The sequence below is a fragment of the Taudactylus pleione genome, unplaced genomic scaffold (assembly GCF_031769625.1).
Source record: "Taudactylus pleione unplaced genomic scaffold, aTauple2 ptg000229l, whole genome shotgun sequence".
In the NCBI taxonomy this organism is placed as follows: Eukaryota; Metazoa; Chordata; class Amphibia; order Anura; family Myobatrachidae; genus Taudactylus; species Taudactylus pleione.
Genome location: NW_028284631.1, coordinates 4,034,596 through 4,048,730, shown reverse-complemented (window position 1 = coordinate 4,048,730; position 14,135 = coordinate 4,034,596). Strand labels below are relative to the sequence as shown.

Below are 14,135 nucleotides of genomic sequence, written 5' to 3'. Positions count from 1 at the left end.
ATGTGCCGCAAGCCAATCAGGAGCCGCTGCCGCGGCGGCTGGCTTCAAATGCAAAATAGTACTGTTACCCGGTCCCCTCTATATGGGAGAGTGTTTGCGGCAGCAGCGTGCTTAAAGCAGAAGCCGCAGTCTGCAACCGCCAGCCAGCTGGAAGAGGGCAGCCTGCCGAGAAGACAACAGCCAGGGGAGAGGGAGGAAGAGCAGCAGCGGCGGGGGTGATAGCAAAAGGGAGAAGAATAAGTCTACATCCGCTGCTGCACGATGGTGAAGACCTCAGAGGAGCAGGAGATGGTGCGGGGGATCCAGCTTCCTTTCCAGCTTTTCCAGTGGTACAGACAGACCAGGTACAGTGCCTTCTGCTTTCCCACCCTCACCCTGCTTTCCCACCCTCTCTCCCACCTTCACCCTGCTCACCCACCCTCTCTCCCACCTTCACCCTGCTCTCCCACCCTCTCTCCCATCTTCACCCTGCTCTCCCACCCTCTCTCCCACCTTCACCCTGCTCTCCCACCCTCTCTCCCACCTTCACCCTGCTCTCACACCCTCTCTCCCATCTTCACCCTGCTCTCCCACCCTCTCTCCCACCTGCTCTCCCACCCTCACCCTGCTCTCCCACCTTCACCCTGCTCTCCCACCCTCTCTCCCACCTTCATCCTCTCTCCCACCTGCTTTCCCACCCTCAACCTGCTCTCCCACCCGCTCTCCCACATTCACCCCTCTCTCCCACATTCACCCCTCTCTTCCACCCTCTCTCCCACATTCACCCCTCTCTTCCACCCTCACCCCGTCCCACACCGCACTCTCACACCATCACTTCTACTGTATATTATAGATTGACATGTTAACACCCACAGCCTAAACTTTGATATATTTTTTTTAACTGGTTCACGCACATTACCACAGCAACGCCCCCCCCCCACCCATGGGGGGGCCCTGCTTATTTTGTGAGTCCCGGACCCAACAATCTCTGATGGCAGCCCTGCTGCCAGCTGCTATGGAGTTACGGAGCTGTCAGTCGCAAGACGTAGGTGGCCGCCGCCGGATGCCGCCCCGCTCGGGGGGGATAATATTTACTGTTTAAGCGGCTGATGATTCAGACTGACTGAGTACTGCTGTATGTCGGGGGAGCGCCGGTGGTCTTGCGGGCGTTGGCGGCGGGGGGTGGGAGTAACATTTTTTGAATGATGTCCAATTTCTGCTGCTCTGTTTATGGGGGGGGGGTACTATTTATTAGATTATGCAGAGCTGTCTGCTGTATGTTATTCCAGGGGTGTGGGGGGATGGGAGGATACTAGTTCTTAGATTATGCAGAGCTATCTGCTGTATGTTATTTCAGGGGGGTGGAGGAATGGGAGGAATAGACGTTTTTGTCATTGGGTCTGTAACCAATTATTTGGAAACCCCCCTTTAAAAATCCTGCGTTTGCCACTGCCCTGCTAACCAGATGAGGCTAGCAGAAAAAAGCTCCGAGGGCCAGATCAAATGATTCTGAGGGCCTTATACGGCCCCTGGGCCTGAGGTTCCCCATCCCTGGTCTAGGTGCACAGTTGCTTGCTTTATCTTTCTCTATTCCCAAAGCTGAATCAGGCCCTTAGTACTGTGGACCTATGAAACAGCAGTTTTACTTTTTATCCATGATAACAAAAAATATATTTGTAGAAATGTATACATCTGGACCTATATGATTTGGTGCTGTGTTGTATCCAGAAGGAAGAATGGATTCAACTGAATACTAAAAAACCCTAGAGGTTACTGTCTTAGAATCAATGAAGAAACTGAAGCTGAAAAAAAGTTGGATAATTCAGAAAGACAATCCAAAATATGGGGCTGATTATTGAGTTGGGAGCAAAGCAAAAAAAAAAACAGACCTACATCAGAATCCTGGGATTTTACACGTGAACACACATCGACCCGGGATTTTACCAGGGTCAGGTTGAGACCCAGGAATTTGCCGGGTTGATAGACCCGGAAATTTCCCGTGTCTAAAATCTGAAATGTGTATTATTGTGCTCCTGGACAAACCATGTTGCACTGCAAGGGGGGAAAATACATTTATATTTGTGAATGTGGGGTAAATACTGGCTGGTTTTACATGTAGCCCACAAATACTTGACAGCTTTATTTTTACACTGCAATTTAGATGTGAGTTAGGACACGGCCTCTCTCACATCTCAATCTCTCCACATCTGAAACCTGTCCAACCTGCAGTGCAGCATGGTTTTACCAAGGTACAATGTTACTTACTTACTTTTTTTTTTTGCTTTGCTCCCAAATCAGAATCAGGCTCCTGTATCTCAAAATCAATCAATAAGTACTTATAGGACCAAATTATTAGAGTTTTGGAATAGCCTGCATAGACCCCAGAAGGGCATATTATTGAAAAGCTGTGGGTAATTCTCCAGAGGCGGATTTAGGGGTCAGGCCCCTAGCTGACTACAAATAAAGGATTGGAAGCCGTGATTTCTAGGTTACTAAGTACTGGGTGGCAATGACCCCAAACTTTTACAACTGACAAATTGCCTGTTAATACTTTTATATGGCTTGTCTCCTGGTGTTTTTATAGAATCATACCATTCACCTTTACCTATGCTGATATAGCACTTGTGAAAGGCTTGACGTTTGTATTTTTAACACATACACAAGTAAATGTCCACTTTACTGTCTCTTCATATCGAATACATTATTTTTATTAACAATATTTCCTTATTTCACTAAATGAAGTTGCTCTAAGCTCCTATGTCTTTTGCTTTTCATCCTATCTGTGTTTGATCCTTAGTGAAGCATCCACTTTATTCATGAAACTCAGTTTTCATGTTTGGATACTTAGCATACCAGGCTAGATGCCAGTATGCCAAACTGTCCGGCTTTTCATTATATGCAGAATAAGCTTATGTTCCCCCACCTGTACCCTGCTCCGCTGCGGGAGAGAGACTGTTATCATAATTGCCCAAGTGCAGTCCTATTCCTTTTTATAAGATAATTGTTCTGTCTTTTTTGACCAAAGGAATCTCAAATTCCTAAGCATTTGCTTCTGGTATTGTTCTACCTTTAGTAATTAGTGCCACAGGCATTTTCTTGTTGGTTTACAAAACCTTTGTAACATGTATGAGCTGCATTTTACATCTTAGCAGGAACAAGGGCTGCACTAGTCTTAAAAGTGCAAAGGCCCTATTGTCGGTGAAAATGCCCTATACATCCAGGGGGTACCGCTGACAACAGCACACACAGTTTTCAGCATTTCTTTTATATTTTTTTTTATCTATTTATTAAAAATAATTGTTACAGTTTATTAATTTATTATTTGTAGAAAGCCCAAGTCTGGATTTTCAGATAAACTACAGATGTGCAAACTGGCTAGCTGGGCCACACATGTGTATACAGGGCCGCCATGATACCAGGCCCTGGTACTAGAGGGGGGCAGGACTCCACTTAGCGAGAAAGGTGTGGTTAAGCCTCCCTGGCATTCTAGGGGCCTTTTTTGTGCCCACCACTATTGATGCCCCTGTGTGCAGATCCTGAGAATTACTTATCTGCCTCAATGAGAGTTAATTGATATGATGGTGATAATAAATGTTTTATTGCTGTGATAAACAATAAATAACAAATAATTATTATTGCTGCTGGTCACAAAGAAGCCCTGTGATCACATTCATTCTCCTTATGGAAGACATCAGGGGCTCATAAGCTATAATTCATCCACTATAGTATATATTGTACTGGGGTATATTCTGTTTTTTATTCATTACATGTGTCTTGGCTATTACCAGGGCTCTGAACTGTACTGAGCTGAGAAAGTACTTAGAATGTGTACACTGTTGGCCTGCTGTGAGGTGTTGGTAGAGGCATCACCCACTTCTGCAGGATTAGACTAATAGGCCCCCTGTAAGTCCTCACCTGGAAACCCATGCCAGCTCCGAGTGACCTAATCTTACACCGCAAACCTTTGCTATACTGAGCTCATTGCTTCAGATTTATGACCTTTTTATTAAGTGTCTGCAAGTGACAGTGTTAAAAGCAAATCCCAAGTGAGTAATGGTGGAACGTGTCAGTCAAGGCAAGTAATCACTGTATGTAAAACTCAGGTTCTCAGAATACAATCTCTTAGGACAATTCAGGGAACTTCACAGTGAATATATCTTCTAGCTCACGGTTGATTAGCTGACTGCACAGCACCACCACATTCTGCATAAATAGGCCTTTCCATAAGGGGGTCCACAGAGCACCTGCAGGCATCTCTCGGGGAGGTTTAATGGTCTAGTACAGAATAAAAACAGATATGACCAAGCCCTGTGCAATACACACAGTTGTGTTTAACCCCCTGACTACAGGGTAAAGAGAAAAACAACTGGATCACTGGTAAATACATATGTAGTGATGCGTGAGAGGAACAAGTATAAGAAACTCTTGATGCCTCAATGGTTTTGTATCAATTACTGCCTTTGTACTTTATGACAGATTTGCAGCCTTTACGGGACACGCTTTAAGGCATAATGTAAATATATTACTATTTTATCAATAAAACGAAACTGTTGTTGGTCAACTAGCCTCCTTGTGGAGTACTTTGAGCGAAACATGACACAGATGAGGACAGAAGATGGTGCTTCATTGAGGGACTAATGGCAATACATGATCCTCTAAATGTTCTTTTTTTTCTCTATACAGAAACATACAAAAACAATCCACCTGTAGAAAGCATACAACAGGCAGCGTGTATTTGCGTGTGGTGGTTACATGGTTTGTAGGGTGGATAAGACACAGTCCCAAAAAGTTACGAAATAACCTACAAATATGTTCATCCAGATAATGGCAAAATCAAAAACCGAACATTAGTCAATATAAGCTAATAGCACGAGGGGACGGATTGTTGGAGAAGCAAAGGTGCCATGTTCCCAACTAATTATAGCTACATAGAGAATGGCGCCATGTTCCCTACTAATTATAGCTACATAGAGAATGGCGCCATGTTCCCTACTAATTATAGCTACATAGAGAATGGCACCATGTTCCCTACTAATTATAGCTATATAGAGAATGGTGCCATGTACCCTACTAATTATAGCTACATAGAGATTGGCGCCATGTCCCCTACTAATTATAGTTACATAGAGAATGGCGCCATGTTCCCTACTAATTATAGCTACATAGAGAATGGCACCATGTCCACTCCTAATTATAGCTACACAGAGAAGGGCACCATGTTCCACACTAATTATAGCTACATAGAGAATGGCGCCATGTTCTCTCCTAATTATAGCTACATAGAGAATGGCGCCATGTCCACTCCTAATTATCGTTACATAGAGAAGGGCACAATGTTCCACACTAATTATACCTACACAGAGAAAAGCACCATGTCCTCTCCTAATTATAGTTACATAGAGAAGGGCACCATGTTCCCTACTAATTATAGCTACATAGAGAATGGCGCCATGTTCCACACTAATTATAGCTACATAGAGAAGGGCACCATGTTCCCTACTAATTATAGCTACATAGAAAATGGCGCCATGTTCCACACTAATTATACCTACACAGAGAATGGCGCCATGTTCCTTACTAATTATAGCTACATAGAGAAAGGCGCCATGTTCCCTACTAATTATAGCTACATAGAGAATGGCGCCATGTTCCCTACTAATTATAGCTACATAGAGAATGGCACCATGTCCACTCCTAATTATAGTTACATAGAGAAGGGCACCATGTTCCACACTAATTATACCTACACAGAGAAAAGCACCATGTCCTCTCCTAATTATAGTTACATAGAGAAGGGCACCATGTTCCCTACTAATTATAGCTACATAGAGAAAAGCACCATGTCCAGTCCTAATTATAGTTACATAGAGAAGGGCACCATGTTCCATACTAATTATAGCTACATAGAGAAGGGCACCATGTTCCCTACTAATTATAGCTACATAGAGAATGGCGCCATGTTCCCTACTAATTATAGCTACATAGAGGATGGCGCCATGTTCCCTACTAATTATATCTACATAGAGAATGGCACCATGTCCACTCCTAATTATAGTTACATAGAGAAGGGCACCATGTTCCACACTAATTATACCTACATAGAGAAAAGCACCATGTCCTCTCCTAATTATAGTTACATAGAGAAGGGCACCATGTTCCCTACTAATTATAGCTACATAGAGCATGGCGCCATGTTCCCTACTAATTATAGCTACATAGAGAATGGCACCATGTTCCCTACTAATTATAGCTACATAGAGAATGGTGCCATGTTCCCTACTAATTATAGCTACATAGAGAATGGCGCCATGTTCCCTACTAATTATAGCTACATAGAGAATGGCGCCATGTTCCCTACTAATTATAGCTACATAGAGAATGGCGCCATGTTCCCTACTAAGTTTAGCTACATAGAGAATGGCGCCATGTTCCCTACTAATTATAGCTACATAGAGAATGGCACCATGTTCTCTACTAATTATAGCTAGATAGAGACTGGCACCATATTCCCTAATAATTATAGCTACATAGAGAATGGCACCATGTTCCCTAATAATTATAGTTACATAGAGAAGGGCACCATGTTCCATACTAATTATACCTACATAGAGAAAAGCACCATGTCCACTCCTAATTATAGTTACATAGAGAAGGGCACCATGTTCCCTACTAATTATAGCTACATAGAGAAAAGCACCATGTCCACTCCTAATTATAGTTACATAGAGAAGGGCACCATGTTCCATACTAATTATAGCTACATAGAGAAAGGTACCATGTTGCCTACTAATTATAGCTACATAGAGAAAGGCTACATGATCCCTACTAATTATAGCTACAATGAGAAAGGTGCCATGTTCCCTATTAATTCTAGCTACATAGAGAAAGGCTCCATGTTCCCTAGTAATTATAGCTACAAAGAGAAAGGTGACATGTTCCCTACTAATTATAGCTACAAAGAGAATGGCACCATATACCCTACTAATTATAGCTACATAGAGAATGGCACCATGTTCCCTACTAATTATAGCTACATAGAGAAAGGCTCCATGTTCCCTACTAATTATAGCTACATAGAGAATGGCACCATGTTCCCTACTAATTATAGCTACATAGAAAAAGACGCCATGTTTCCTTCTAATTAAAGCTACCTGAAAATAGGATTTTGGTACTTACCGGTAAATCCCTTTCTCTGATTCCACAGGGGACAATGGAGCATAGGCAATGGGGTATAGACGGTGGTAGAGTAGAGCCTGGCACTTTAAACAATTGAGGTGTAAATGACTCCTCCCTCTCTATGCCCCATCAGCCCCAGTTAAGAAACTGAGCCGAGAAGATACAGAGGACAACAGGAAGACAAGGAGAAGTCCACAGAACGGAAAAAGACAGACTGAAGAAGAACAAAGTGACCCACTGTAGGGAACACATGCAGTCACACAACAATATAAAGCAGTGGAACCGCAGTCCAACTAGAAAATAATGACCAAAACAAAAAGGCAGGTAAGAAGTCCTGGGTGGGCATCCAGTGTCCCCTGTGGAATCGGAGAAAGGGATTTATCGGTAAGTACCAAAATCCTGTTTTCTCCTTCATCCACTAGGGGACACTGGAGCATAGACAATGGAGACGTCCCAAAGCTAACCTCCCGGGTGGAAAGCGCTGAGAAACTTGCCGACCGAAACAGGGACCAAAACACACTGACAATATTTGAAAAACAAGAGCTGAGGAGCCACGCCGTATAGCGCAGGAGAGAATCAGAACTCGCGGCAGAACAGCTGAAGATAATTCCACAAACTACGAGCCAAGGTCGAAGAAAACAGGAAAAACAGTGACCCTAGTCACCAACCACGGATGAGCTTCCTCAGAACACATCAGCCCTGATCCCTGGAAACAGAGAGCACCAACAAGAGTCGGTAAGGGAAGGGAAACAACTCAAGAATAAGCTTGAGAAAACCTACCCTGACAACAGAATCCCAACACTGCCAGGCAGCAAAAATTATATAGAGAAATATATTATACACACATCAACTGTAACGGTCCCAGAAGGAATGAGTATATAATGCCGGCTGTCGGGATGCCTCCTGTCAGAATACTGACAGTGGCATCCCGATGGTTGGTATCCCGACAAGGGTCGAGTAAGTATACTTACTAGCCCTCCCTTCTTGTAGCCTAACCCTAACCCTCCCCACCCCGCACCTTAACCCTCCCCGTTAGTGCCTAAACCTAACCCTTCCCCCTTCATGTCTAAACCTAAACCTCCCCCCTTAGTGCCTAACCCTAATCCCCCTCCAGTGGTGCCTAGCCCTCCCGCCTAGGGGTGCCTAACCCTAACCTCCCCTCCAAAACCTAACCCTAACCTTGCTATGCCCCCTAAACCTAACCCCCTCATGGCTAACGCTAAGGGCGGCCTGAAGTTACCTAATTCGGGCTGGGGTCCTTCGGCGTTCTGGCGTCGGGATTAAGATAGGCGTCTGTATTTTGGTGCCTATCTTAAGTCCCTTGTCGGGATTGGGACCATAACTACATCCCTTTGCAGAACACCCTAGCAACAGAGTATACATGAAGGCCAGAGTCAACTACAAAATAGTCAGCCAAGATCATTCTTGCGGTCCATGTAAGTAGAGAGTTCAAACCAGCTGGTTAGGTCATAGGAACTCCCCAAAAAGGGGAGATTCCACATGGCAGAAGCGGAGGCTGCACCAATAAATATCAGAGACTACAACATCTTGCAGAGGCTTAGAAAGACGATTCTGGAAGCAGAGAGATAAAACGGCAAACCTGAACCCTTCAGTGAGCCCAGGCGAAACCAGCGTCCACCTCGCCTGGAAGAAATAACCAAAACGGGATAACCTAGCACCTGAAAATCACGTAAGCAGCAACCCTGCCAAGAGTGCTAGAACCGTAAGGTTCTCTTCAGAAGAAGAGCTAGCCTACCGGCAAGAAACACGGGCCATCCCCATATAGGGAAGCACCCAACTCACAGAGGCTAGAACACCAGGAGGGCTTCCATGAAGGTGCATATCAGTTATAAGGCTGGTTTTGTCTTATGAATTATAACTAATTGCAACTTTAAATTTAGAAGTGATTTCTCAAATCCTGCTGGTTCTGTAATCCTAGAACCTATATTACATAACCGCTGCGTATTTTATCCTTCTTTTATCTAGTTTTTCAGCCACAGCATAGCGCTCTGTGCCTCTACTCTGCTTTCTGTCGCTAGTATTCCTTCCCAATCCCATCTCAGTGCTCCCCTGTGGTGTTCCTTCTTACGTATAAATAGTATAGTTACTATTCCAGATTGGGTGCATGATCATACATATATATAGATTACATTTCATCTTCTATTTCACAGCCCAGTTTGCCACTTTGTCCAAATACTTCAGCAGCAAGTTACTTTCCTGCAAGATCGTAATAACTTCCTGAGTTATAAATTATATAACATAATATACAAAGAGCAGGTAACTCACCAGTATCTGCTTCTCCTTTTCCATTCTACTGTTCTCTTCTTTCAGCTTGTCAACCTTCAGAGACAGCTCTGTGATTCTGTAAAAGTGAAAAGATACCCTTATAAATATATATAGACAATCTGTTGACACTTACTGTGAGGTAATGACTACAAGGTAGCGTTCTCTGCTATCAGGTTTTGGGGCTGATTCTGAGCTGTAAAGCAAAAGCAAAAAATGGTAGTAAGTGCCCACTTGGACAAACTATGTTGCAATGCAAGGGGTGCACATACAGTCAGGTGCATAAATATTGGGACAGTGACAGAATTTTCATATTTTGGCCTCTATTCACCACCACAATGGCTTTGAAATGAAACAAACAAGATGTGCTTTAACTGCAGACTTTCAGATTTAATTTGAGTGTAATTACATCCAAATCAGGTGAACGGTGTAGGAATTACAACGGTTTCTATATGTGCCTCCCACTTTTTAAGGGGCCAAAAGTAATGGGACAAACTAAACAATCCTAAATCTAACTTTCACTTTTTAATACTTTGTTGCAAATCCTTTGCAGGCAATTACAGCCTGAAGTCTGGAACGCATAGACATCACCAGACGCTGGGTTTCATCCCTGGTGATGCTCTGTCAGGCCTCTACTGCAAATGATTCAGATCCTGATTGTTCTTGGGGCATTTTCCCTTCAGTTTTGTCTTCATCAAGTGAAATGCATGCTCAATCAGATTCACGTCAAGGGATTGACTTGGCCATTGCATAACATTCCACTTTTTAGCCTTAAAAAACTCTTTGGTTGCTTTTGCAGTATGCTTCGGGTCATTGTCCATCTGCATTGTGAAGCGCCGTCCAATGAGTTCTGAAGCATTTGACTGAATATGAGCATATAATATTGCCCGAAACACTTCAGAATTCATTCTGCTCCTTTTGTCAGCTGTCACATCATCAATAAATACAAGGTAACCAGTTCCATTGGCAGCCATACATGCCCACGCCATGACACTACCACCACCATGCTTCACTGATGAGGTGGTATGTTTTGGATCATGAGCAGTTCCTTTCCTTCTCCATACTCTTCTCTTCCCATCACTCTGGTACAAGTTGATCTTTGTCTCATCTGTCCATAGGATGTTGTTCCAGAACTGTAATGGCTCTTTTAGATGTTGTTTGGCAAACTCTAATCTGGTCTTCCTGTTTTTGTGGCTCACCAATGGTTTACATCTTGTGAAGTCTTCTCTTGATTGTTGACTTTGACACATATACACCTACCTCCTGGAGAGTGCTCTTGATTTGGTCAACTGTTGTGAAGGGGTTTTTCTTCACCAGGAAAATAATTCTTCTGTCATCCACCACAGTTGTTTTCCGTGGTCTTCCGGGTCTTTTGGTGTTGCTGAGCTCTCCGGTGCGTTCTTTCTTTTGAAGCATGTTCCAAACAGTTGATTTGGCCACACCTAATGTTTTTGCTATCTCTCTGATGGGTTTGTTTTGATTTTTTAGCCTAGTGATGGTTTGCTTCACTGATAGTGACAGCTCTTTGGATCTCATATTGAGAGTCAACAGCAACTGATTCCAAATGCAAATGTCACACCTAGAATCAACTCCAGACCTTTTACCTGCTTAATTGATAATGAAATAATGAGGGAATAGCCCACACCTGTCCATGAAATAGCTTTTGAGCTGATTGTCCCATTACTTTTGGCCCCTTAAAAAGTGGGAGGCACATATAGAAACCGTTGTAATTCCTACAACGTTCACCTGATTTGGATGTAATTACCCTCAAATTAAATCTGAAAGTCTGCAGTTAAAGCACATCTTGTTTGTTTCAGTCAAAGCCATTGTGGTGGTGAATAGAGGCCAAAATATGAAAATTCTGTAAATGTCCCAATATTTATGCACCTGACTGTACATTTTTTTTGTAGGCAGGGTAAGTAATGGCTGCTTTTGCATGTATCCTACAAATGCTGGACAGCTTTATTTTTACACTGCAATCTAGATTTGGGTTTCGATAGTTCTCTTCCAAATCCATACTTGCCCACTCTCCCGGAACATCTAGGAAGCTCCCTAAAATCAGGTGGTTCTCCCGGGCCGCCTGGAAGGGAATGGGTATGAAATACCGGTGGCTGGGTAGTCGCTGGTTCATATCCCGACAGCGGCATCCCGAAGGTTCAACATCATGACAGGGGCTCTTAGGTATATTAACCCTCCCCTCTCCCTACCCTAACCCTCCCTTAGTGGTGCCTAATCCTAACCTCCCCCTGGTGGTGTCCTACCCTAACCCCCCCCCAGTGGTGCTTAACCCTAACCCCCCTTGCCCGCACCCTAAACCTAATCCTCCTAAGGGGGTGCCTAACCCTAGCCCCCCTCCCCGGAGTCTAACCCACCCGGGGGGTGCCTAACCCAAATTTCCCCCGGGGGTGCCTTAACCCTAACCCCCCCCCCCCCCTGCGGGCTAACGCTAACCTGTCCCCGCATACCTTCGTTCGGGATGCCGGCTGTCTGGATTTTGGCGTCGGGCTAAAGATAGGCATTGGTATTTCGATGCCTATCTTTAATCCCAAATCGGGTTTTTGACGTTGGGATTCCGACAGCCGGCATCCTGGCCGTCGGTAAATTCAGTACGTTCCCCTGGAAGATTGGGCAAGTCTCCCGGCCGGCCGTCAATGCTTTTTTTGCTTTGCTTCCAGCTCAGAATCAGGCCAATTATCTGCAAAAGCTAAAAGGTTGGTGACAGTATCCTTCATGTGGATTATTGTGGGATGTCTGCTGGGTATAGGAAGTTTTTTTTAGAGTCTGAACATAAAGAGATTGATTTTCTGACAAAGAATTGGAGGACACAGGTATTAAAGCTGCTGTTTCAATGGCTATAGTAATTATTGTGCAGTGGAGGACAGCTAATTACACTCCTCCATTGGCATAATATAGCAATGTGGGGACTCCCAAATTTGCGGCTCATTCATTATTTTATTCACGTTTTTATGGCATTAGTGATATTTTATATATACTGTATTTCATTTCTTGGTTTGTTTCAATAAATATTAACTATATTATACTATAGCCAACTTGATGTTTTAGTCTGCACTTTGCCTAAAGTTCTGTATTTGCTGGTGTTTTAAACACAAATTTATGCTTGAAACATTAAGGGGGCTTTGCCTTTATATTTAGCAGTATCTTTTTGTTCTGTTAGTTTCTTTTGTGAAGTGATACATCCCTATATTAAGATCAGCTTTTCAGGCAACTATTTTTAATTATATACTTTGTGATGGATAACTTATATTACTGTCTGAATTATATTTTTTATATTTATAATTTTTTAATTTTGTGTTTTCGGCTCCATACGAATAGAATCACGATGGAATGGGCCGGGCAAGTGTTGGTCGAGTATAGTTAGTGTGTGTTCGCGCGACTGCGCCCCATGCAGACCACAATAAAGATGCATGTGCGCTGTTGAAGAGGCAGATCACTTGTGGATGTTCAACACTGTGCAATACAGTATATGCACTGCTGATGACGATTATCTGCAACCACTTCTGATTGGCTGTGTGAGCCTAGACCCCTCCCACTGATGCAATATAAATTATTAGTGTGGCTGCTGTGGCCTATTCACATTACTTAACTGATATTTGCACAAATTTCGTCCAACTCTTCATAAGCCCCAGAATATATATGATGGTTTTCTATAATAATGTTTATATAAATGTATTTATCTCTCAGTTAATCAGATAAATCATATGATACGATTTAAAAAACTGTCGGCCAATAAGACACAATTATCATTTTGGTTATATCTGCTGAGTCTAAATAAGAACATATACCATTACAGGTGCTATTATAGATTATAGTACATTTGTCGGGCAGCATAGCGCTCCACAGTGCTGGACAGTGGTGAAAATAGAACATACAGAAAATAGGGACATAGAAGAGAGACAAGGTAAATGCAGACATGAAGATAAATCGGAGTCTTTAGGATATGGAGAGTCAGTGTAGGGATTTTCAGAGTGGCCAGAGAGCAAACTTGCTGTGTCATTTACTGAACAATGTGAAAAAATACTATGCTGTCCCCCACAGCAGCTGACCCGTGCCCCCACAGGGCCCCTCCAACAAGCCCAGACACGGATAATTAGTACACTCCCCTCTCGGTGCCTCTGTTCTAGCAATATTTTGAAGATGGAGCTACAGGACTGGGAGATAGACTGGAAGTGAGGAGTGGTCAAGTGTGACATCAAGATGGTGGTTTGTGAGACTGAGGAAATTGTGGGGTTAGTGACGGTGAGGTAGATGGGAAGTGCCATGGTGACTCTGGGAGGAGGGAAGACTAGAAGCTCTGTTTTGGACATGTTGAGCTACTGGTAGTATTGGGACACCTTTTGGTAGAGCTTTTCTTAGTTAAGTCTTCTAAGACATATTTCTACTTTCAGAAGTCTTCTTTTTCTTTAAGAAACCCCGGGACATCCGTCTGATATTCAGATATGTAATAGAAACAGTACAGACAAGGAAAAAGCCTGGTTACTACACCCCCCCAACTGAGACTGATCTTTGGGGTTTGCCTGTTACCTGCACACATTGGAGGCAGCAATATTCATGAAAATGCAGTTTATCAAATGGCAATAAACTAGCCTAATGGAATGTTAAACTAGTGATATACAGTAATAGTATCATTGAATATAAACATTAATCAGAGAAATGGACATATTAGTTCAATATTACTC

At 43.3% G+C, this 14,135-nt stretch overlaps 1 protein-coding gene across 4 annotated transcripts in view; it reads right to left on the bottom strand.

Annotated features, from left to right (window-relative positions):
• The window catches only part of CROCC2 (ciliary rootlet coiled-coil, rootletin family member 2), a 160,455-nt gene that overhangs the window by 81,049 nt on the left and 65,271 nt on the right, over positions 1 to 14,135 (bottom strand). For all 4 annotated transcript variants that reach the window (XM_088479235.1, XM_088479237.1, XM_088479236.1 and 1 more), the window contains exon 10: positions 9,442 to 9,517. In XM_088479235.1, coding sequence (XP_088335361.1) covers positions 9,442 to 9,517 — 76 coding nt within the window. The remainder of the gene's footprint in view (positions 1 to 9,441; positions 9,518 to 14,135) is intronic.